Source organism: Cryptomeria japonica, chromosome 4, assembly GCF_030272615.1.
Source record: "Cryptomeria japonica chromosome 4, Sugi_1.0, whole genome shotgun sequence".
Lineage (NCBI taxonomy): Eukaryota > Viridiplantae > Streptophyta > Pinopsida > Cupressales > Cupressaceae > Cryptomeria > Cryptomeria japonica.
Window position 1 is genome coordinate 743,690,957 of NC_081408.1, and position 24,008 is coordinate 743,714,964.

General features: G+C 37.9%; 1 protein-coding gene across 1 annotated transcript in view; it reads right to left on the minus strand.

Moving 5' to 3' along the window:
- LOC131076669 (uncharacterized) overlaps positions 1 to 24,008 on the minus strand; it is an 81,882-nt gene that overhangs the window by 43,698 nt on the left and 14,176 nt on the right. The window contains exon 2 of the mRNA XM_058013967.2: positions 19,927 to 20,234. Coding sequence (XP_057869950.2) covers positions 19,927 to 20,234 — 308 coding nt within the window. The remainder of the gene's footprint in view (positions 1 to 19,926; positions 20,235 to 24,008) is intronic.

Below are 24,008 nucleotides of genomic sequence, written 5' to 3' on the forward strand. Positions count from 1 at the left end.
TGGAGTCAGGCGCCAAAATGGGATTCCCATGGACAGGAGGAAAATTCGTGAATCCTTGGCTAGAGCAAAATTCCACCCAAGTCTGCAGTCAGGCGCCAAAGTGAAGAAGGCAAGGACAGAGGGAAAAATCCATGAATCCCTGGCATTAGCAAAATTCCGCCCAAGTGTGCAGTTAGGCGCCAAAATGAAGAAGGCAAGGACAGAAGGAAAAATCCATGAATCCCTGGCATTAGCAAAATTCCACCCAAGCTAAAAGTTGAAATTTTGCCTAAGGCATGGAATCCAAGGAGTCAAGGAGGAATAAAAAGCAAAATTCCCCTCGGGCGAATTTTCGAATTTGCTATTTTTAGACAGCAGATCTCAACGAAGTATGGAAAATTTTATAGATTCGAAATCGAGATGAAATTACCCATCCAATGAACCTGGCTCCAAAATTTTAGGAGGATCCCTAAAAAATAGGGATGTTGAAAAGAAGACATGGACAATTCACAAAACAATGAATTCCTTCCTCAGGAGGAATTTCCACCCCAGCCTTGTGGAGGGCGCCAGAATGAAGAGTGCATGGAGAAACAGGCAAATTGCAAGAATCCTTGACCAAGGCATTTTAGCACCCAAGTGAGAGGAGGAGCACCAGATAGAGGGATGCAACGAATCCATGGAATTGAAAGAATTCCCCACCAAGTGTAAAATGCCGCCTAGGAACACAGGATTGCGCTAAAATGATCTTCTCATGGACAGTGCACAAAGAGATGAATTCCTTCATCCGGGAAGAATTGCACCCAAGAAGAAGAAATTCCAGGAGAGGTGAAAAATTGACTACAATTGCACCCAAGAAGAAGAAATTCTAGGAGAGGTGAAAAATTGACTAAGTGTTTGAAATTTGTTCCTTCAGGACATGGTTCTTGGAAATCATGAAAATTGGCTAAGGTATGAAGAATTTCCTTCCTCAGGGTAAGGAACAAATTTCTTTCCAAAGGAGAATTCCTCCACAACAAGAAATCACATCCAAGGATGGATTGAAGATAAAATTTCTAAGGCAAGGAAGGAATCAAGGATGAACTAAACAAGAAATTTCCCCCAAGAAAAGTTTTTAAAAATCCATTCCCGGGCATCAAATCACATCCAAATTTCAAAACTTTTTACAGATTTGGATTCATAGGAGAATTTTCTCTCTCCTGGACCGTGGAACCCTAATTTGGAAATTTTCCTAAAAAATAGGAAATGTGCAGAATTGATGAAAAACCTTCTCTGAGCAAGGAAAGTTGAAGAGACTTCAAGAAAATTCTTCCTAAATCGAATTTTCCCTCTCCAACAATTCCAGATGTGCAGGAGCGGATATATGACGGCGGGGTCCACTTGCATGGTGAGGATCTATTGAACACATGGCAGTAGAATGGCACATTCATTATCGGAATATTTGACCAAATGGAGACCCGGTCATTGCATGTTGAATTTGTGGCAGATTCCTTTTGCATGCAACCGCCGCATGTGGAAATGATGGCTCATTTATGACATAATGGGGTGATTTTTGCATGGATGAATGTTCAACGCATGTTGGGCGAATTTGAAGGAGGTGGTGCATTTAATGCGCAATGGATGCTATTTTGGGCACTTTTGAATCAATTGTATATGGACATGATGGGTTATTAATTGGAGATTCCCAACATGTTGCATCTTGAGTGGAGAATCTTTTAGGGAAAACCCTAATTAGGGTTTGCATGTAATCATGGCCTAAGGCCTATATAAAGGGGTGACCCCCCTCATTTGAAAAGGAGGGAACCTTGTATGAAATTGTTGCGATAAGTTTTTGAGAAAATAATAGTGAAACATTGTTCTCCGATGGTGTCCACTTAAGTTATTTTTTCAAAACTTGCATGGTTTCATCTTCCTCACTTAGAGTAGAATTTTATTTTCTCAGTTGTTAGATAAAGTGTTTGGATTTCAATAGAGAATGTAATGGTGTTTGATGAATTTTCATGGTTCATACTTTTTGCATCTTGTTGATTGTAAGTTGCAGTGTAAAGTTAGCCTGAACCCCCATATTTGTGCTAAGTTTGATTGTGAATGGTCGTTTGGATTGCGTCGTGTTGGGTATCCAAATGCACTTTCTCAATAGGAAAATTCTTCAACATCCTCAAAAGATTGCACTGGTTCTTGCGGAGTTGTAGTTTAACTTGGCGAAGCAGAGCTTGGTTTGTTTGGAATTTGTCCACCAAAGCAGTAACTGTTGATATCATGGCCCTTAGGAATAGATTTAGATCCTTCTGAATCCTTTCCCTTTTCTTTCAGTTCATTTTAGTCCGTTCGAAGCAGCAGCATCGTAGAATTTCCATATCCGATGACGGAGTTCCAGCCACAGCAAAGAAGTGAAAGAACGCTGCAAATGTAAGGCCCCTTGGATTACCAGCAATCACATCAGCCAACTGAGTCATGTCCACGCACTGAAGGAACCTTGGAATTAGCCGTTTGAACTTTAAGCAATCCTAGCATACGGACTAATCTTGATCAAGAGAGAATAAGGTGACCATTGGTGACTTTATTCTGTGTTAGACGCGGTCATAAAAAACACGTCAACAAGACCCAAATGTAACAATTAACTATGTTTTGGGCTGGGCTCAATTGTAACGTGGTGGCTATTGGGCTGGACCCAATACCTAACGTGGGAAAATGTATAATAGTAATTATTTATCTTGCAGGCCAGCTTGAGGATGTTTAGTGCCAAAAAAGATGGTATATAATCCACTTGAAGATGAAGTCATTTACACAATCATTCTTAGAAAATGCAATCTGCTCTCCTACATTTTAGCGAACTCTTCACTTGTGCGAATTCAGTCAAGGATATTGTTGGGCGAAGTTGTCAAGATCTTCTGCAATTCTGCTCCGGCCTATTGTTGTCATCTGCTTTTGATCCTCTCTTTTGGTCATCTACTGTTGATTAGGGCTGCATCCTTCATTACCTTGTCAACTTGCTGTTTGGACAGCAATCTGAGATAAGTTTGCTATATTGTAATTGCTTACAATTGAGATAATACATATCATATTTAAGGCTGGGTTTTTCACCTCCAAGAGGGAGGTTTTCCCGGGGTATTGGCGTCTTGTGTCTTGTGTTTTATTACTATTACTGTTTATTCACAGTCTGATTATAATTAATCTAGGAAACCCGGGGACGCGTCCCCTACCTGAAAACCCCCGTCCCAGTCCCGGGGACGTTTCGGGGACTTGGGGACGGCTAGGGGACGTCCCCCCCCCAATCCCCAAATTGCCAGATTTTTTAGGGGACGTCCCCGAAACGGGGGGACAGCTGCCCTAGCTGGGGGGGACGTCCGTACATCCCGGGGCCCCAGCCGTCCCGGGGACGGCTAGACGTCCCCCACATCTAGGGCTAGGGAAAATATTTATTTTCAATTTTTTTTAATTTTTTTAAATTTTTCTAATATGCCCCTCTATCAATTCAATTTTTTCAAAATAGTTATAAAAAATTAATAATTAATAAATTATTGAAAATATGACTATTATTTTAATATTTTTCAAACATTGACGCTCTATATTGAAAGATTAAAAAATTAAAAAAACGACTATTAATTAATAATTTTTAATTTTAATTTTTTTTCATTATTAAATTTGAATAGTTATAAAATCAAAATACGACTATCTATATTAAATTAAATTAAATTAAATTATTAAAATAATAAAATTAAAGTATTAAAATAATCAAAATATTAATAAATTAAATTAAATTATTAAAATTAAATAAAATAATAAAATAATAAATAATAAATTGTTAAATTAATTGTTAAAAACTTAAATGTTAATGGTTTTGAATTTTTAATTTTTATATCTATGTTTCAGTTTTATCGTTTCATAATTCATAGCAAACATTAAAAAAATAAAAATTAATAAATTTTAAAATTATAAATAGAAAATAAAAATAATAAAATATTCATAATTTAATAAATTTATAAATTTAATTCATAAGTCTTAAAAGACTTATTACTCTGATTATATCATTATACCATACGATATATGATTATATCGTATGATATAATCACATACGATAAAATCATATATCGTATATGATTATATCATACGATATAACATATATGATATATCGTGTATTACTTTAATCGCTATGGACTTTGGGGCGGGCGTGATTCCGCAGGAAAAAATGAAAACGCAAGGAGGTTACTTGCAGCGTGCAGGGCACTGAAAAATTGCAGTTGATCGATTTTCTGTTTGGAAGGCAAGTCTAAGATAACCATCGCCTAGGGTTAAGGAGGATTCTGGATTTCAACTTTCTTATTGGTCTTCAGGTTGCTGCAAATTGGCAACGTTTGGCAAGGTATGTAATTTTTTTTTAAGGCTTTCAGTTTTAACTTTTAAGTTTTTTGTTTATTCACCAGTCATTCCCAGTGGATAAAGACTAAGAGTTGAAATTTTAAATTTATTATTTTTATTTATAGTTTTAACTTTTAAGTTTTATGATTATCTATTTTAAATTTTTAATAAAACAGTAAACTTAAAAAATTTGAAAGAATCGTTTAGCATCTGATATATTTATATTATCATTATGAGATAAATGTCTGATTTTTTTTTTTTTTATCAGTTCATTCAAAGAATCAAAATAAAATACAATGAGCAGCAATGGGACTGACAGTAATAGTGACCATGAAGTGGAAGTGGTTGGTGGAAATACAGGGTGAAGTGCTGAGACTGAGAGAAGTAGTGGGCAGCAACCTAGCATATTTAAATGCCCTTCAATAATTATGAGCACATATGCAAAGGGCCCTTTTAATAAAGACAAACCTCTTCTCCAATTTGCTACACCTAGGCCTAGTGGTGAAGGGAAAAAAAAATCTGGAGGGAGTAGGGTGTGGGGTTGTCATGTTTGTTTGAAAGAATTTAGGGGCAGCTACACAAGGGTAAAGTCTCACTTCTTGGGTTTTTCAGGTCATGGGGTCATAGCTTGTCCAAAGTTAACAGATGAGGAGAGGATAGAGTGTCATAGATTGCATATGGAGACTGAAATGGGGAAACAAAGTGGGGCAGTCCTAACACCTTCTTTTTCATCTTCACAAGCATCTGGGCCTATGACATCCACTATTGGCAGTAGTCAAACTGAGACAAGAGGAAAGAGGAAGGTTAGTGATAAGGGAAGGTCGGTAGAAGCTTTGTTTAATATAAAAGGACGTGAAGCTACAGAGTCATCAGTTGGTAGATTCTTTTATGCTAATGCCATCCCATTTCACGTGGCACGTTCCTCTTACTTCAAACAAATGGTCATGGATATAGCCTCTTTTGGTCCCACATTCACACCCCCTGGAGATCATAAATCCAAGGTTAATGTGTTAATGGAGGATATGAAACGAACTTGGATGAGGACAGGTTGCTCTATTGTGATGGATGGGTGGACTGATGTTAGACATCGGCCACTCATCAATGTCATTGTCACATGCCTTGCTGGTTCTTATTTTTTGAAAGCTGTGGATTGTTCAGGGAAGCGTAAGGATGCAGAGTTCCAGTTTGGCATTTTGAGAGATGCCATAGAGGAGGTTGGGGCTGCTAATGTTGTACAAGTGATCACTGATTCAGCACGTGTGTGCAAATCAGCAGGTTTGATGGTGGAGGGTGCTTACAAACACATCTTTTGGACCCCATGTTGTGTTCATGCATTGAACAATGCATTAAAAGACATAGGGAAAATAGATTGGGTGAAGCAAGTGGTGGCAGAAGCTAGAGACATTCAAATGTTTATTTGCAACCACCACACCTCACTTGCTCTCTTTAGATCATTTTCAAAGAAAGAGTTCCTTAAACCTGTTGAAACAAGGTATGCTAAATTGCTAATGCCACTTAATTTTGTATCAAACTTCCAACTTTTTAATTTAATTCTCATTGAATAAAATATAGATATGCCACTTAATTTTTTTATTATTTTAATGAATGTAGGTATGCCACTTACTTCATCTTGTTGGAGAGGATGGTTGAGGTGCATGATGCTCTACAACTGATGGTGGTGAATCCTGAGTGGGGTAGATGGCGGGAATCAAACTCTACTAGAGGAAAATCTGTCAAACAAAAGATTCTTGATGACAATTGGTGGTCCACTATGAGGTAAGACATCACTGATTTAAAGATTTTATTATTAAATTGTTGATTGTTTTAGATTGCTGATTTTCATATTCTAATTTTAATATTTTGAACTTTGCACTTGCAGATATGTTTGCTCTGTCATCTCACCTATTGTAGATGTCATTAGATATGTTGATACAGACTCTCCTAGTCTTGGAGAGATATATGAGACATTTGATAGTATGCTTGGGAAGATTAAGCAAACAATTTTGGCCAAGGATCCTACTTTGGGGTTCTATGAGCAACATATTAGGCCCATTGTGACACGGAGGTGGAACATAATGAACACCCCGCTTCATATGGCAGCCTATGCATTGAATCCCAAATGGTATGCACCAAAGGATGGAAGGTTGCCTCCATGTGACGATGATGAGGTTTTAGATGGGTTCACGCGAGCCATTGATAAGATATATACAGAGGAGCAGGGTTCCATACTTCGTGCACAATTCCTTGACTTCACAAATCTTCGTGGTCCCACATTGAGTAAACCACAGGCGAGGTTGGACATAGCTATATTAGCCCAGAGAGACCCTATTGGATGGTGGACATGGCATGGGAGGGATACACCGCAATTGAAATTGCTTGCCACTCACTTACTTTCACAGGTTGCTAGTTCCTCTGCTGCAAAGAGGAATTGGTCCACATATGGCTTTATCCACTCTATCAAGAGGAATAGACTTACCTCTAGAGGAGCGGAGAAGCTAGTGGCCATGCATAGTGCTCTTCGACTTCAGGATCGTCAAACTCCAGAGTATCGACAGACTCCAGCTTTACGATGGGATGTTGATCCCGAAGATGTGGCCCAGGTTGATGAGGAGGAGACACCACAAGGATTGGTTGGGATTCCATTAGACGAGGTGGACGTTGACCAGGACAGTGGCATAGACTCAAAGGACTCTGATTTTGATGCAATGTTAGGAGATGCAGATTAGGGGCAGCATTATACTTTGCTTTTTAGTTTTTAGTATTTACTTAGTACTATTTTGATTTCCATATCGCAATTGACAATGAAACAATATGGCAGCAGTGTAGCCTTTGGGCATTTTGTATGTTATTTCTTTAATATCTATTATGATATGCATATTGACAATGTGAATGAATTGAAATTCTGAATTATGAGTGCATATTGAGTATTGACTATTGAGTCTATTGATAATGTTGTATGTTCGATGTTTGCATTCTAAAATGTTTTCATAGTATCATACACATGCTATATCCATGTTTTCATATTTTCTATTTTCATAGTATCATACACATGCTTTATCCATGTTTTCATATGAACATTTAAATTTTCCTATATATTTTAAATTTTCCCTATATTTTATATAGCCGTCCCCTTTGCCGTCCCCCCCCCTCCCCCAAATTTGGCTAAAAAATTTGCCGTCCCGGAAACTCGTCCCCCCATCCCGGAAACTTGGGGTAACGTAGTAATTAATTGGTTAGATTAACATCTGATTGCTCGAAATTAACAAGGAGAAGTTCAAGGCAAAGAGATGATAAAATTTGAGCTAAATTGCAAATTTCGCTCCAAACCCTTCCAAAAGGTCCATAGCAAAATTTTTATAGGGCCTGTCCCTAGGGAGGATCTTGAGCGAATTTCATTCTAATGCCTTTTTGTTGATGATTTAAGGTACAAAATGCTACATTGGAATGAATTTATTATGTGTCCTTAATCACCTTTTGGTTTGTTTTGCAGATGGATGAAGATCAAGACAAGGACGACCTATTCCAGTCCATCATCATCAAGGACATTCCAAAGGCATAAAGGTGGACTCAAGGTGTTTTGAAGCGTTGGAAGACTTCAAGTGTTCGAGGAGTTGCAAGCTAGCCTCAAGACCTCATTCTACTACACAAAGAAATCATATGATGACAAAGAGTGACCTTACCAGCAATTCAAGGCAAGGTATGCTACCGGAAAGAACACTTGATAGTAAGGAAGCCTCATCAAGCATATGGAAGTCAAGGAGGTACGTTGTTCATCAAAGCACATCAAGGACGAAGGAAGATCAACCAAGGCATACACGTCAGACAAGGTGGCATCCCAATCACTGATCCTCCAGTCGGATTGGTCCACCTCAGCATGTCTAGATTCAATGTACCTGACTCCTTGGAGACGACACAAACTTCGGTGTACCTACCCCCGCTTCCTATTGGTCCTCACTCCTAGAATGTAATTTTCTAATTGGCTAAGGAAGTTTGTTGTAACAAACCCTAATTAGGGTTTCTATCCTGTAATCCTAGCCATTGATTCTAAGTCAATCGGAGCCGTCAATCTGTAAAGGGCTCTCTATATAAAGCCCTGGCTCCTCATTTGTAAAGGTTAATAGTTAATAGTCAGAGAATAGGAAATAGTTAGAGATATAGTCAATAATTAGTAGCTCAATAGTAGATAGCATTTTAGAGTAGAGTAGAAAGAGAAGGCAGAGATTGTTGCCAAGATATTGTTGCAAAAGACATGTAAACTTCATTGAAGGAATGGTGAATTCTATGTGTCGATTCGACAATTTGCATGGTCTCTATACTTCTCAAATTTGATTTCATGTTATTAGATGAATGGAAGAAATTTGTATGATCAACGGTGAAATTTGTATATCCATACTACTAGTAGTTTGTTGATTGCAGACTTGCCTTGCGTAGTCAACTGGAATCATTTAGCTTAAGCTTAACTTCAATTATCACTTCTTCATTGATATGCATCAACTTGACGGTGTCCATGGTTGTAGCGGTGATCTGAACATCATAAAGTCATCCTTAGAAGATCGCACTAACCTTGTGGAGATGATCCTAGCATGTCAAAGCAAGACTTAGTTAGAGTTTCATCAAAGGTCATCCATTGCTCCTACATTCTTAGTTTTAGGATTAGATCCTCTCCAACCCTTGTCCTTTTTTCTTTTTTTAAAATCAAGGATCAGTGAAATTCCACGTTCCAATGATATCCAAAGCAAATTAGACGCTCAGGTCATCGAACGTAAGGCCCCTTGTAAAACAGCAAACACAACGACCACTGGTGCTTATCCACAAGTAGAGAACCTACATATCAGAACCTTGGAGTTGCTCCGATTGATCCTTCTGCGAAATCTTCAACATTCGGGGAGCTTTATTCAAGAGAGGATAAGATACCTCTAGGTATTTTATTCTGTGTTTGGTCGTGTACAAAAGACACATCAACAAGACTGCCAGTCTATTGATGAATGTAAAGCACGCGGTTGATACTCTCCCTCCATGCAACAACCATAGGATTGTTATTGGGAGACACATTGTATATTAAGATAGTGGTATTTTGATTTGTATATTGATTATTGTATATTTTCCCTTGTATGTAAAATAAGGATTGAATAAATCATATTGCAAGAGTCAAAAGCTATGAACATGTGCACTCAAATATGAATGTAATTTGATATAAAAAGTTAGAAACAATGTATTATAAACCTGATTTGGAATTGAATAGAATCCAAAAAAATATTGTTAAGATGCATTGCAGAAACAAATAAATATTTGTGTATATCTCATAAATTGTTTGGATTTGGAGTATTTAGTGAATTTTGTTTAGCTCGAAAGATTTAATTGGTTCTCTTGGTATGAATTTTGTTTGGGTATTTTATTCTTGAAAACAAATAATGTTGTTCAAAATAATTGTATTGCTTTTGTGGGAATGATGTGCTCTTGTTTATATTTATGTAAAAAATAGTTGTGATTTTTGGCTGAAGTTTTTTGATACAAATGCAAGTTTTGTTACACATGGTATCAAAGCAAGTTTCAAACACTAGAGCATAGGGGACCACTTCGTAGGGAGTAAATACTAGTAGATTTATGTTAGTCGATCTGGCGCCAAAGGGTCTAGGTTGAAGAAGCTAGATAGAAAGAAATCCAAACAATCTAAATCAAAAAGAGAAACCATGCAACCAACCACCTCTAGAGAAGTGTGGCTCTCTACTATTGAGACCCTAGCAATGGCTTTGGGACTAATAAGGATAGAAAAAGAGAAGCACATAAAACTCGCTACACCCTACTTCATAAAGCTTTGACCCTACTTCACCAAAGAACAAAAAGCTAATGAATCAAGTTCAGCGAGCCAAGAGCATTGCAGGGGCTGTACGGAAATGGATTGAAGGAGTGATTAGAGATGGTGAAAAATATATCACAAGCTCCAGGAAGCTATGCGACGAGATGCAAAACCTCACTGCGGAGATTCAGAATCAGATTGTGCCATGGGAAAAAGAAGAGCATAAATGGGAAAATGTGTTACCCATGCTTACCAAGATAGAAGAATATGGAGCCACAAAGTTTTTAGCAGAAAATTCAATTAAGTCAGTAACTGATGAGTGCCAACTCTTCGTATTGAAGAAAACTATAGAGTGGCGGGTACTGACATTCAAGTCTGTGATTTCTCATGCCAGGACCTATGTTTACGAGCTTCAAGAACTTCAGTGTAGCTTAGTCAATGACAATAAAGTGGTTAATCCAAACCATGATTGGCAACTGGGACTTTGCGGGCTGAACACACAGGACGCGGTGAAGGCATTTAGGCTGCACATGGAGAAAGTTAAGGCCAAAGGCAATTTTACTCTCGAAGATTTAACACAAATCGCCCGCATCAAGTCCATGACATTTATCGGTAACGATCAGTTACCTAAGCATGCCGAGAAAATGGTGAAGCACAGGTGGGACAAGGAAGCCGCAAAAGCAAAGATCAATGCCATGAAAAACCCGAGTCAAACTATAATTCAGGAGCTTGCAACCGCCCACGATGCCAAGAAAAGTGGAAGAGAGAATGACGATGGAGAAGAGGCATAACGAGATGATAATGCATTGTTTTTATTTGTTATGTTTTTCATAATCTGGCAATGACTTCGGGACATCTGCCCCTCAAATACTCTGTTGGTTTTTATAACTGTTTCAGACGAGGTCGGGTTTTCAAGGAGACCTCCTCTGTTCTTTAAAGACTACTATAAATTAGATTAAGACAGATAGAGAAAGGGTTAGATTAGATACTTAGATTGTTAGCATAATTAAACAAAATAAAACCTCACATTCTGGCATATGCCTTTTGGTTGTGTTTGTGACACACCCATCATGAGTAGGGAGGTTATAGAGGAGTACTACATGTAGACACTACCTTAAGTAGTGTAATACCAGATTCAAATGGAGAAAAACCTAAGGAGGTTCCTTCATCAAAATATTATTGAACCATTGTAAATCTAATGGTTTCTAATTAAATAATGATATTTTATATCCACAACTAAATGAATAAAACTATTTTCCTCTTACATTAGCAATGTATGTTGTTCTATTGTGATAAAATCTTAAATGCAAAACCTTGTGTATGTACTATGTGTTGATGTGTTTTTTAGACACCTCTAACACACAAAATAAAATACCAAAGGTATTCTATCCTCTCTTGATCAAAATATTCTTGGATGCTGAATTATATGATCAACCAAGACGACTCCAAGGTATCTATAGTCAGGTCTTGACAAATGGATAGCTTAATTGGTTGATGTGATTGTTGGTAATCCAAGGGGTTTTACGTTGAGTACATGAATGTTGAATGCTTTAATGTTGCTGAAACGTGGGATCTACTCGATTTAAAAAGGGCAAAGGGATAGGGTTTAAGAAGACTATGCTACTCCTAAGAATGCAAGAGACAATGAACAATTGAGTAAAATTCAACTAAGTTTTTCTTCACCATCAACAAACAACTCCACAAATCTAGTGTGATCTTCTAAGGTAAGAATGTGATGTTCTTATCACTATTAACAACAAGGATACCATCAAGGTGATGCATATCAAGGTATGAATAGCAATTGAAGTTAAGCTCATTTAAGGATTCCAGTTACCACACAAGGCTAGCTTACAATCAACAAATCGCTAGTGGTATGGATAAACGACTTTCACCATTAATCATTCACAATTCCTTTCATTCATCTAACCAACATGAAAGCAAATGAGAAGTAGAGACCATGCAACTTGTTGAAATAACACATCAAATCCACCATAGCTTCAATGAAATCATATGCTCTTACAACAAGATTTTGGCAACAATCTTTGCCTTAACCTATTCTAACTTCTAATTCCTAATTATTGTCTATTCTCTCTATTACTCTACTATTGTTAACCTTTACAAATGAGAAAACTGAGCCTTATATAGATAACTTTTTACAATCAATGGCCCAGATTGATTCACAATCAATGGCCAAGATTACATGATAGAAACCTGTTGATGTGTTTTTTACGCAAATGCGAACACAGAATAAAATACCTAAAGGTACCTTATCCTCTCTTGAATAAAGTCTCTGAATGCTGAAGATGTCGCGAAAAGGATCAATCGGGATGACTTCAAGGTTCTTTGTTGTAGGATCTCTACGTGTGGATAAGCTCTCTGTGGTATGATGTGATTTGCTGGAATCACAAGGGGACTTACACTTGATGACCTGAACGTCTGATTTGTTGGAATCACAAGTCCTACTAACTAACTGGAAGACAAACAAATGGCAAAAAATGCAAGGTTCGGGAAGTCTACTCTACTACCTAGAATGCGAGAAGATGGATGAATGACTAGGTGGATTCCTACCGGGCTGGGTCTCGCCATCAGGCTGAACAATTTAACACCAACTCAGTGCGATCTTCTAAGGGATGCTTCCAATATGTTTAAATCGTACACCATCTGACAATGATCACCATTCAAGAAAATGCATGAAACAATAGACGTGTAACGACTTATGATTAAGCTCATTTCATTCCAGTTGACCACACAAGGCGTCCTTACAATCAATAAGAGGCTAGTGGTATGGATTAAACGGATTCCACACAAGTGCATTCAACAATTTCCTTCATTCTATCTAATCATCTACCATCTAGAATTGAAGATTCAACAAGAAACCATGCATATTGCAAGAAACGACACACTTCACCATTACTTCAATGAAAATGGAGTTTGTTTACAATCAATGGCAACAATTTCTTGCCTTGTCCTCCTATTCTACTCTAATTGCTATTCTATCAACTGACTAATTCACTATTCTAACTATTCTCTATTCACTAACTCCTTTCTAACTACCTTTACAAAATGAAGAGTCGGGGCTTATATAGTGCCCATAATACAATTCAATGGCTAAGATCAATCTGAGATCAATGGCCAAGATTCAATAATGAAAACCCTAATTAGGGTTTGTTACAACCATTACATAACATTTAATGCTTGACCAATGATAAATTACATTTTAAGGACACATGTCTTCTATGGAAAATTCGACCAATGGATAGCTGGGGTAGGTACATCGAAGTTTGTGCCACCTCCCATGAGTTAGGTACATTGAATCTGGACATGCTGAGGTGGACCAATCTAATTGGAGAGTGATGACTGGGATGCCACCTCGTCTGACACTTGGTTGATGCCAATTTGATGTTGCTGAGAAGCTAGCTTTAATTAACTCTTCTGAAACTATCTGCTTCTTCAACAAACCCTTGCTCTAACTTCTTTTGTCTTTGATGTGTAAGATGATGATGCACCTCGCCTTGGAATGCTGGATTGGAAGAGGTTAGTCATGATGATGCTTGACTGAAGAAGGCCGTCCTTGTTGATGCTAGACTGGAGGAGGTCGCCCTTATCCTTGCTTGATCGTCTCTGATGAGAACCTACCGACTTGTAGATCCTCTAGGCTTTGGAGTTGCCATCTTGATACCTACACAACATTTCAAAATTAGTAATATATCTTGAAGTCTAGAAATTAAACTCAAAAGGAAGATTTAAGATTTTAATTAGGAAACCTCATGATAAATCTTGAGTTATCATTTCCTAATTAACCATGCAATACTTAGATTTTCCAAAACAAATGTCCAAAAATCAAACCTTGAACAAGAGTGTCAAGATGATTTTGCCATACCTCCTCTTGAGTATTAGACTCTAAGAAATGATGCAAAAAATGGATTTTGCTAGGCAAAATTTAAATCAAAATTCTCCCTTGGATGAATTGCGCCTCCTCTAGCTTCAAAAAGAATAGACTCCACCCTCTTTGATCTTCAACACTTAGTAGAAATTCGCTCCACTCTAGCCAGATTTCGCTCATCCAATTCGCACTTCAACTTTGCACTTGAAAAAGGATGAATGAATGATTTGAAATATTAAACAAACCCCTCCAATATATAGAGCGCTCACCTCTCTTCTCTCCAAGGCCGACTTGCCAAAAGGGAAATGAAAATGAAATAAAATCCTCCTCAAAAGAAGGTCGACTTGCTTGTAAAAGCAAATAAATGTATTTGAGTGCTCAACTTGTAAATTTTTTAATTTATTTAAATTAATTTTAATACCTCTAAGATGCTTATTTTGATTATTTCAAGGTACAAAATTAATTTATTAAATTAAAATGCCTTTAATTTAATGCGAATTTGATTTAATCTTTCCAAAGGCTTCGAAGTGAGCAATTTTGAGGATTTTAAGGAATATCAACGCTCAATAATGTAAAAATGAAGGATATCACCAATTTCGCCCTGGACCTTCAGTGAAGGTCAGGAGCGATTTTTCAATCTTGCTCTTAATCCTTCATCTTTTGGATTCCAAATTGCTTCCAAGACATAAAATATCATCTCTTCTTCCTATCCACACAAGATTTGGTCTCAATTCCTCAAACAAAGGAGAGGATCCTGAAAAATCGCTATGGGCCCTCTCTGAGGGTCAGGAGCGACTTTTTGATTTTAAGCTTGATTATCCACCATTTTTCATTGAAACTTCATTCATCACTTGGCAATGTTCTTCCTTCATCCATCTCATCCAAACTCGCTTTGTTGTTGCAAGGTAAAATGAGGATTTTCAACAATATCGCTATGGGCCCTCTCTAAGGGTCGAGCGATTTTTCGCTTTTAGGCAAATTCCTTCATCTTTTAATCTTCAAATCACCTCCAAGGCATAACACATCACGTTCTCCTCCTGTCCAAGCAAGATTTTATCTCAATTCTTCAAACAAAGGAGAGAAACCTGGAAAATCGCTATGGGCCCTCTCTGAGGGTCCGAAGCGATTTTTGTAACTGCCTTCAAAATATTGATTCTCAACGATTTCTTTTCACTTCAAGGTTTTTCAGACATCATTTCAAACCCATGCCTAACCTTAGCTTTCCTCAAACTTGGATGAAAAATTCCCATTTTAGGTTTCTCGCTATGGGCCCTCTCTGAGGGTCCGGAGCGATTTTTCGCTGTGGGCCTTCAGTGAGGGTCAGGAGCGATTTTTTCATTTTGGGTTGATTTCCTCTTGTGTTGATCCTCCAAATTATATTCAACGGATAGAACATGCTTTCCTTCATCCCTTCCAATCATAAAATCACTTTGATCTTGCAAGAATAATGCATATTTGAAAATCTCGCTGTGGACCCTCTCTGAGGGTCAAGAGCGATTTTTGCTACCTGGACCAAAATGTTTCACTTTTCATCTAAAAATCACTTTGCCAAGGGAGATATCGTCTTGTTCTTTGCTATGAATAAAAATTCATGTCCAAGAAAGGTCCAAAAATGTGCACACAAAGAAAATCGCTGTGGGCCCTCTCTGAGGGTCAGGAGCGATTTTTCCTTTCCTGGGCAAAACTCCTTCAATTCATCATCTTTGATCAAGTCTGGATACTTCATTATGCTCATTCTATCCTTCACCATGCTTTTGACCTCTCAAATCGACCAAATAAGGCTAGCAATGACCCTTATAAGATTTCTCGCTGTGGGCCCTCTTTGAGGGTCAGGAGCGATTTTTCTGTTTTCAACAAGGTCCTTCATTATTTCAAGTCAAAACTTCTTCAGGTGGGTGGAGAAAGTTATTCATTTCCCCTTCATGATCAAAACTTGGTCTCTTTTCATTGCAAAACGAAGGAAATCAAAATCTCGCTGTGGACCCTCTCTGAGGGTCAGGAGCGATTTTTCGCTGTGGGCCCTCTCTGAGGGTCAGGAGCGAAATTTGACTTTTTGAACTCTCTGTCAGGATAATTTTATGGAATATAACATTTAAGTATCTTTCTTATACTTTAAGTTATATTCCATATATACTTTCAGGATTTTTGAGAGTGGTTTCAAACCTCCAGGAGTTATATTGCAAAATCTAGTTTTTGGAGGTTTTCAGTTTCAAGACTTAGCCAATTTTCAGGATCAGGACTTTCAGACTTAGCCAAATTTTAGGATCAGGACTTCACTCCAGCAGGACCTGCTATCCTATTGATCTCCCCGACAACACTCATCTTGCAAAGGCTAACAGACAAAACCCTAAAAGACCTAAAGAACAAACCCTAGAAAGCAAAAAGCAGGGGTCCCCATTTGCAATGGGGCAATGTGTGAAATGGTCACAACAAAACCCTAATTAGGGTTTGTTACAACAACTCCCTTTGGCCAATGAGAAAATTACATTTAGATCCAACATTGAATGTGAACCAATAAGAAATGAGGTTAGGTATCTTGAATTTTGTGCCTCCATGGGTGAGTCAGGTACATTGCATTTGGACACGTTGACGTGGAGCCTCCTGATTGGGTGAGTGATGACAAAGATGCCACCTTAGTTTGCTTGATACCCCATCATTGGTAAGTGTTGATATTGAGCAACATCCCTTGATACTCAACATCCCAAGCTTACTCAATGTTGTGGTGATGATGGGAAACATCGTTATGGTCAAGTCAATCCTCTATCTTTGTTTGCTTATCTTGCCTTCATGCCCTAAGGCCTTGACCTCCTTGTATCACCATGATGTGATGAGAATAGAGATCTTGATGACGATCTTATTCTTTTACTTCTCCAGGTGCATCATGTCATAGACATGTCCTACTTTGGTGTGATTCTTGAATGCGAAATGTGTCTCCAATATCCCCGTCTTCACTTTGATCCTCCTACGATCAGACTCGCCCCTTTGCTTTTACCTGCAAAACAAACAAGAAGATATCAAACATCATAAAGTACATATTAACTTTACCTACCCTTCATCTCTATATGTCTGATTTTGTCTGATCAAATGATGTTTTAGGTCTGATTAAAGTCTATCTAAGTCTGATCACGCATTCTCTGTTCTGATATGATCTTTGATTGGTCTGATTTTTGGGGTACTAATGTATGATCATGCCTGGAAATCCACTCAACTCTGCCCAGGTTGCCTTCAAAAGGTGGGCTGGAAATGCTTCCAAGTCAAGCCTAAGCCTTTTAAGCAAAATCGCAATACCTTGGAGTAAATTTTGATCAATGAAATGATCAAACATTGCTACAAAAATCACTGCCTTTGGTGTATTTCGCTCCCTGATGTCTAAATCAGAATACAGATAGCTTGAATGATGCTTTGAAATGTGATGAAACACCCTTCTATATAGGTATTGATGTGAGAAGGGTGCATCCTTTCATCTCCCAGCTGACTTGGTTTGGAAACAAAACAATTCAATTACTTCTTAATCGCTTGACATTTGATCTTCCTTATTCATGATATAGCCGACCTATCATCAAAGCTTGAAGAGGTCGTCCTTTTGTGCTTCATTCACACAAAAGCTTTGGCATTTTGACACTCATTTGCACTATGATTTCGGCTCTAGGCCCTCCATTTGCACTAAGATTTTGGCTTTAAGCCCTCCATTTGCACAATGAAGGCAGTATTTCAACTTTCATTTGCACAATGTAAACTTTGTCTTGAGTGGTATTTTGTGCTTCATTTGTACAATATTGGCGGCTTTTACCCTTTCATTTACACAACATTATCTTGCCTGGATCAATCTTGGTGTGGCAGCTTTTAGGTATTCTTTTGCACTAACTTGGTGGCATTTAGGTGCTCATATGTACAAGCAAGGCGGCCTTTTTGCTCCCTGATGCACAATCAAGCGAGAATTTGGAGCTTCATGTGCACAAAGATTTCAGAATTCTTGATCCCTCATGCACAATCAAATCGGATTTTTACCCCTTGCATGCACAAGTCAATCAGCATTTTTGATGTTGTTTGCGCAGCTGAATCAGCAAGTTAAGTCTTGAATGCACAAACAAATAGGAATTTTACCTCTTAAGTTCACAAACTGATCAGACTTTGAGGCTTTGAATGCACAAAATGTTGGCGGCATTTTAGTCTTTGTGTGCACAAGTGATCATGCTAAGTCCGATTTCGATGCTTGTGTGCACAATTTGATTGAGTTTTGATCAGATTGTTTCCATGTTTGCATAAGATGATTGGTACTTTGAAGCTTGTATGCACAAATCAGGTTGGGGCTTTTGATCTTGTATGTACACTCAATGATCTAGCTGGTCGGCATTTTGATCTCTCCATGCACTTAGCAGATCGAAATTTTAGCCTCCCATGCACAAATCAAGTCGGCATTCTTGGTGATGTATGCACAAGTATGCATAGGGTGCTTAAGGCAAGTCAGCATTTTGATCTTGATATGCACAAGTGTGACAGCATTCTGGGCTTGATGTGCACAAAACACCTTGGTAAGGAGGCCACCATCAAGATTACCTAAGCAAAGTTTATGCCTTAGTCAATTTTTTCTTCATGATCTTAATGAGCCTAATGCTTACATATTTCATCATCCTAGGATATTTGTTCACCATTGAAAGCAACTTTGGTGACCAATCATTCAATCTGATCTATGCCACTCTAAAACCCTGATTTTACCATCTCAAAACCCTAAGACCTTTCTTGCTTGCAAATGAGATCTTGAGATCTTGATCACCTAAAACAACTTAATCATGAAAGTCGCAATCCGATAAAACCAACCTTCCCCTCACAAGCAAAGACAAACTACTAAGAGATTGACACTAAGCCAAGACAACAACACTAAAACCCTAAGCCTAAAGCGAAAAAGTAGGGGTCCCCATTTGTAATGGGGCGATGTGTGAAATGTCACAACAATAGGGTACGATGACAATCATAAAGCCTATCAGCTGATTGATGTCACACTAACCAATTGACATTCAGCAGGGATATTGTGATCGATAAAGAAGTTGGGTGAAATGTCCACCCCTGATTTTTTTTTAAAACACTGAAGTTGCTGCTCTGTTGTTCTTTTTAATTTAATAAACTATGTTATTATCTTTTCTTTGTGTTCTTTCAGACTAGACAAAAGATGCAGAAAGGGTTTCATGTTTGTTTCATTCATCATATTTCAAATACAATAGATATGTTACATATTCAAATTTGTAATTTCTCTTTCATAAGGAAATCATAACATAAACGAAGCAAATCATAAAGTATTCTAATTCAGACCTGAGTTTGCAAATCAGACCTGGTACATTCACTCAAAGGCAGATTTTCAGGTCTATACAACAGTAGACCTGATTGTGCACAGCTCCCTAGGAGAGGCGATTTAATCTAGAAAATCCAATCTTCTCCAAAAGACACAAATGAATACTCAAAAGATGGAACTCAAGTGTGAGTAGTCATTTGAAACAATACCCAGAATTGAACTTTGATCACCAATGGAGCTACAAACAAAATAATACTTCCAGCCACGATAAAAAGTGAATTTCCAGAATTACAAAAACATATCAAACCTCTGAAAATGTGTGCAAAAACCTCCAAAACAAATACCCAAATGAAGCAAATCATCAACACACCAAAATCCGAGTTTGAGCATTCACAAAAGATAAAAATAAATCTGAAACAGTTCAAGAAATATATTCATGAAATATATAGTAATGTTAATGCAGATAATGATAATAAAATTGAGTTATTGATTGATTAAAAAACAAGATTCTCAAATGTATTATATTGACCCTTTATTCACTTGGCATTCAGAAAGACTCAATATTTGCTAAATAAGAAGATGACAGAAAGAATACTGGTAGAATAAATTGCTTGTGAGAATCACCTTTAAGAAGTTCATCCATTTCTGGATTTCCAATTCCCTCCCACTGTCCATCTTTATCCAGTCCCACACGTGCATTTTGAACTATAACCAATGGAGGCCATAAGATAAGGTTCTCCTTATTCGCTCTTGCTTCAGCCAAACTCAATGACTGATAGGACCTTGAATTGTCAGGTGGCATATTTTGATTCCATCCCAGAAAAACACACAAAGCTTTATACAGTCCCCTGTGTTCTGCCAGCAGGTTAGTCTTTTGAGAATCATAGGCATGCAAGGCAAGGTTGTGAGCATCTACAAACTTTTTAGAGTTCCTGCAAAGAAGATGTGACCTAATATTATGAATCCCAATGAAATTCACATGAGAAACAAAATCTAAAAGATATTTGCACAAAAGGCTCTGTTTACGCAAGTAGATTTTTTAATTTTTACTCATCCATTAATAATGAGAGGGCCAGTAAAACTTTTCCTTTTTTAGTTTTGTATTGGTTAATAGACTTTAACAATGTTTATAATTCTTCATGATAGAAAAACTTATGCACCCAAAATCCATAAATGTTCTCAGATAAAAGACCTTTTGATAAACCCCCCATTCTTTTTTTTTTTGGAAAACAACATTTTGGATTAGACTTTGTGATCCATTATCTGCATAAATGAAGCCTTTCAGGGAATTCAGGGGCATTAGAACACAACTCTATCGGCTCCAAAATAGAGATTCTCATTGATTTTACAGAAAGTGATACCTGTGAAAGCCAGATGCAGATAAGGAGTGCAAAGTGAGTCATACAATGGAACTGAGGACTCTAGCATGGAAATTGCAGAGCACAGGACAGACAAATCCTCATTCTTAAAGAATGCAAGGGAGGAGGACAGACACACTGGTTCGACAAGCTCTAGAAATGATAAAATATTGTCAGAATTTCAGTAACAAGGTTACTAGCATAAAATCAGACAGCAGAGTCTGTTCAGTTAATTTAATTTTCCTGAAGAGTGACCCCCACCGAAGTTGATTTCTATGAATGGGCAAGGGTGAACTAGGAAAATGAAGCTGGGCTGTAGATTACATTAGGGGACTAGGTATGGGATGTCCCAATCCTGTTCAGACAACCTGATACACTAGAAATTTCACCATCTCTGCTCTTTTTCAAACTCCACCTTTGAGTTACTCGTTCTTTTATGGTATGGCCAACCACATCCAGTCAATAGCAGTTGTCAGCATTCTTGATTTTGAGTGCTGACAAGATTACATACCTTCAGAACAAAAGCGCACTGACAACTGTTAGTTCATCAATGGGACATTCTTGCCCATGCAATGGAGGAGTCACTCAAAATTAGAGTTTGCAAAAAAAGCAAAGTTTGATAATGAGTGTGCAATGCCCCTCTTAACCCATTTATGGGATTAACAGATGCTTACATCTTTCTACCTTGCGTGTTTGTATTCATGCAAACAGGCTTTTGGGAAAACACATGTTTTAGATAGGTCATCATTACCACCAACTCCATTTATTACCAGCTACTCACTCTTGCTTAGATCAAGACATTCTATATTACTTGCTATTTGATATATGCATAGTTTGCATACTCAAACTCGACTCAGACTCAAAAGACCCCAAACTTTGAATTCACCAAAATTTGGCAACTTAAAAATACTTAAAACTTTTTAAAATAACATAAAATTTATGTAGAAAATAGTTGCAAAATGTATCAAATGAGTTTATAAAACATTGGGAAAGTGTTTTCTATTAGATTTGAATACAGAAACAGAACAATAGTACATCATCATACAAATACAATAGCTAGCAGATAATATAAATTGCATATCCATACAAAAGTTACATGTTACAATAATTTACAATTTCCTCTTCTCTATTTTAATGAAAAATTGGGGAGAGGCCTACTCCTAGTAATCAATTGTAGCTCCATTCTCAACCTAGAAGGTTGTGGCTCCTCTATCAACCTAGGAGACTACAACTCCTCTGCCTTATGTTGGACATCATCGACAATGATGCCATCAAATTCAATCTCTCCTATGTCTATTGTACCTGCACCCTCCATAGCTTGCCTGTCAAAATCAGCAATCACATCTTCTGTAAACAAGGGTTTGTCCTTATCCTGCATAATGCAATCTTTGTAGGGGTCAATCATACTAAGTCTAGACTCCTATGCAATTGTGTCCTACACCCTTCTTAAGCCAAGCCTAAGGTTGTATTGCACAAAAACTAAGTCATCAAGGCATCATGGAATCAACCTATCGGCTACTTTGTGTCAATGACTTCAAACAAACTCTAGTTACACCCACATTCAAAAACACTACAAAGTTGGGGCAAAACATGAAAAGTGGCTAGCTTTTATAGATTTGGGTTGCTTCCAACCCTATTTTCCCATGGAAAAACTACAAATAAGATATTAAAAAGTTTATAAGAAAGCAACAATTGTAAGATATAAGTAAATACTCCAATTTTTGTTACATAGTGTTTGGGTAGGTCTCCCTCAAATAGCTAGAGACAAGGAAATGTCCCTCTCCCTAGTCTTCTTGTAAGGTTGTAACTCTAAAATAATGAAGCCCCTCACCTCAACCTCAAGTGTAATCCTTTTGATACATGTTAAGAGGCCCTTCATAGCCTCCACATTAATACAAGTGAAGCTATTTGATGAAGAAAAAGTTGGGGTTGAGGTGGTACCTGTTGTGACGTTTTCACACATCGCCCCATTGCAAATGGGGACCCATGTTTTTTGCTTTTTAGGGTTTGTTCTTTAGGTTTTTTAGGGTTTTGTTAGCTAGCCTTTGCATTTTAAACGTTGCCCAGCGGATCACATAGGATAGCAAGTCCGGCTTGAGTAAGGTCCTGATCCTGAAATTTGGCTAAGTCTGGAATGCCCTGATCCTGAATTTGACTAAGTCTGGAAACTAAAAAAACCTCCAAAAACTAGATTTTGCAATATAACTCCTGGAGGTCTGAAACCACTCTCAAACATCCTGAAAGTATATATGGAATATAACTTAAAGTATAAGAAATGTCACTTATACTTAAATGTTATATTCCATTAAAATTATCCTGATAGAGAGTGCGAAAAGTCAAATTTCGCTCGTGTCCTTCTCCAAGGGTCCAGAGCGAAAAGCGCTCCTGTCCCTCTCCAAGGGACCAAGGCGAATCGCTCGTGTCCCTCACCAAGGGACCAGAGCGAAAATGCTTAGTTGAGCCATTCCTGACCTTGTTTGGACGAATCGAGACATCAAAGGCATGGTGAAGGACGAAATGAGCATGATAGAGCATCCAGACTTGATCAAAAACAACGAAATGATGAAGTTTTTGCCTAGAGGGTCAAATTCGCTCCTGTCCCTCACTGAAGGACCAGAGCGAAATTCTTCATAAGGTACGATCTGGGCAAAGATCAAGCAATTTTTATGTTTGAAGGCAAGAAAGGAGATGAATTGAACCCGTTGAAGACAAATTGAAGATTATCAAACGTCAACAAAGGACCAAAATGCTTAAGTTCGCTCCTGTCCCTCAGGAAGGGACCAGAGCGATTTTTGTCTTAGACAAATTTCTTGCCAAGTTACAATGAATTCCAAGGCGTGGATGAATGAAAGGGGACATTACGAGACCGTTGAAGATAAATTTGGAAGCTGGCGAAGTGTGATGGAGACTACAAGTACAAATTCGCTCCTGTCCCTCTCCAAGGGACCAGGGCGATATCTTAGTTATGTTGCCTTTTCCTCAAATTCAAACCACTCCAAGTCAAGGAGAGAGGTGGCAAGGACATTTCGAAGCGTCTCAATCAAGCACAAAGTTACAAGGATCGCCACATTGAGGGATTTGCTCTAAAATATCCTAATTCGCTCCTGTCCCTTGGGAAGGGACCAGAGCGAAAATTGCATAAAGGCATAGATTTTGAAAGTTAAACAAGCATCAAGCCACCAAGAGGAATCAAGGGACGTCATTTCACGCATTGAGGGTAATGGCAAGTTGAAGAACGCAAGAACAAACTCAAAACCTTGAGGATCGCTCCTGTCCCTCTCCAAGGGACCAGAGCGATGTTTATTATATTGGCCAATTCATGCAAAAATCACGTGAGGTCAAGGTTTT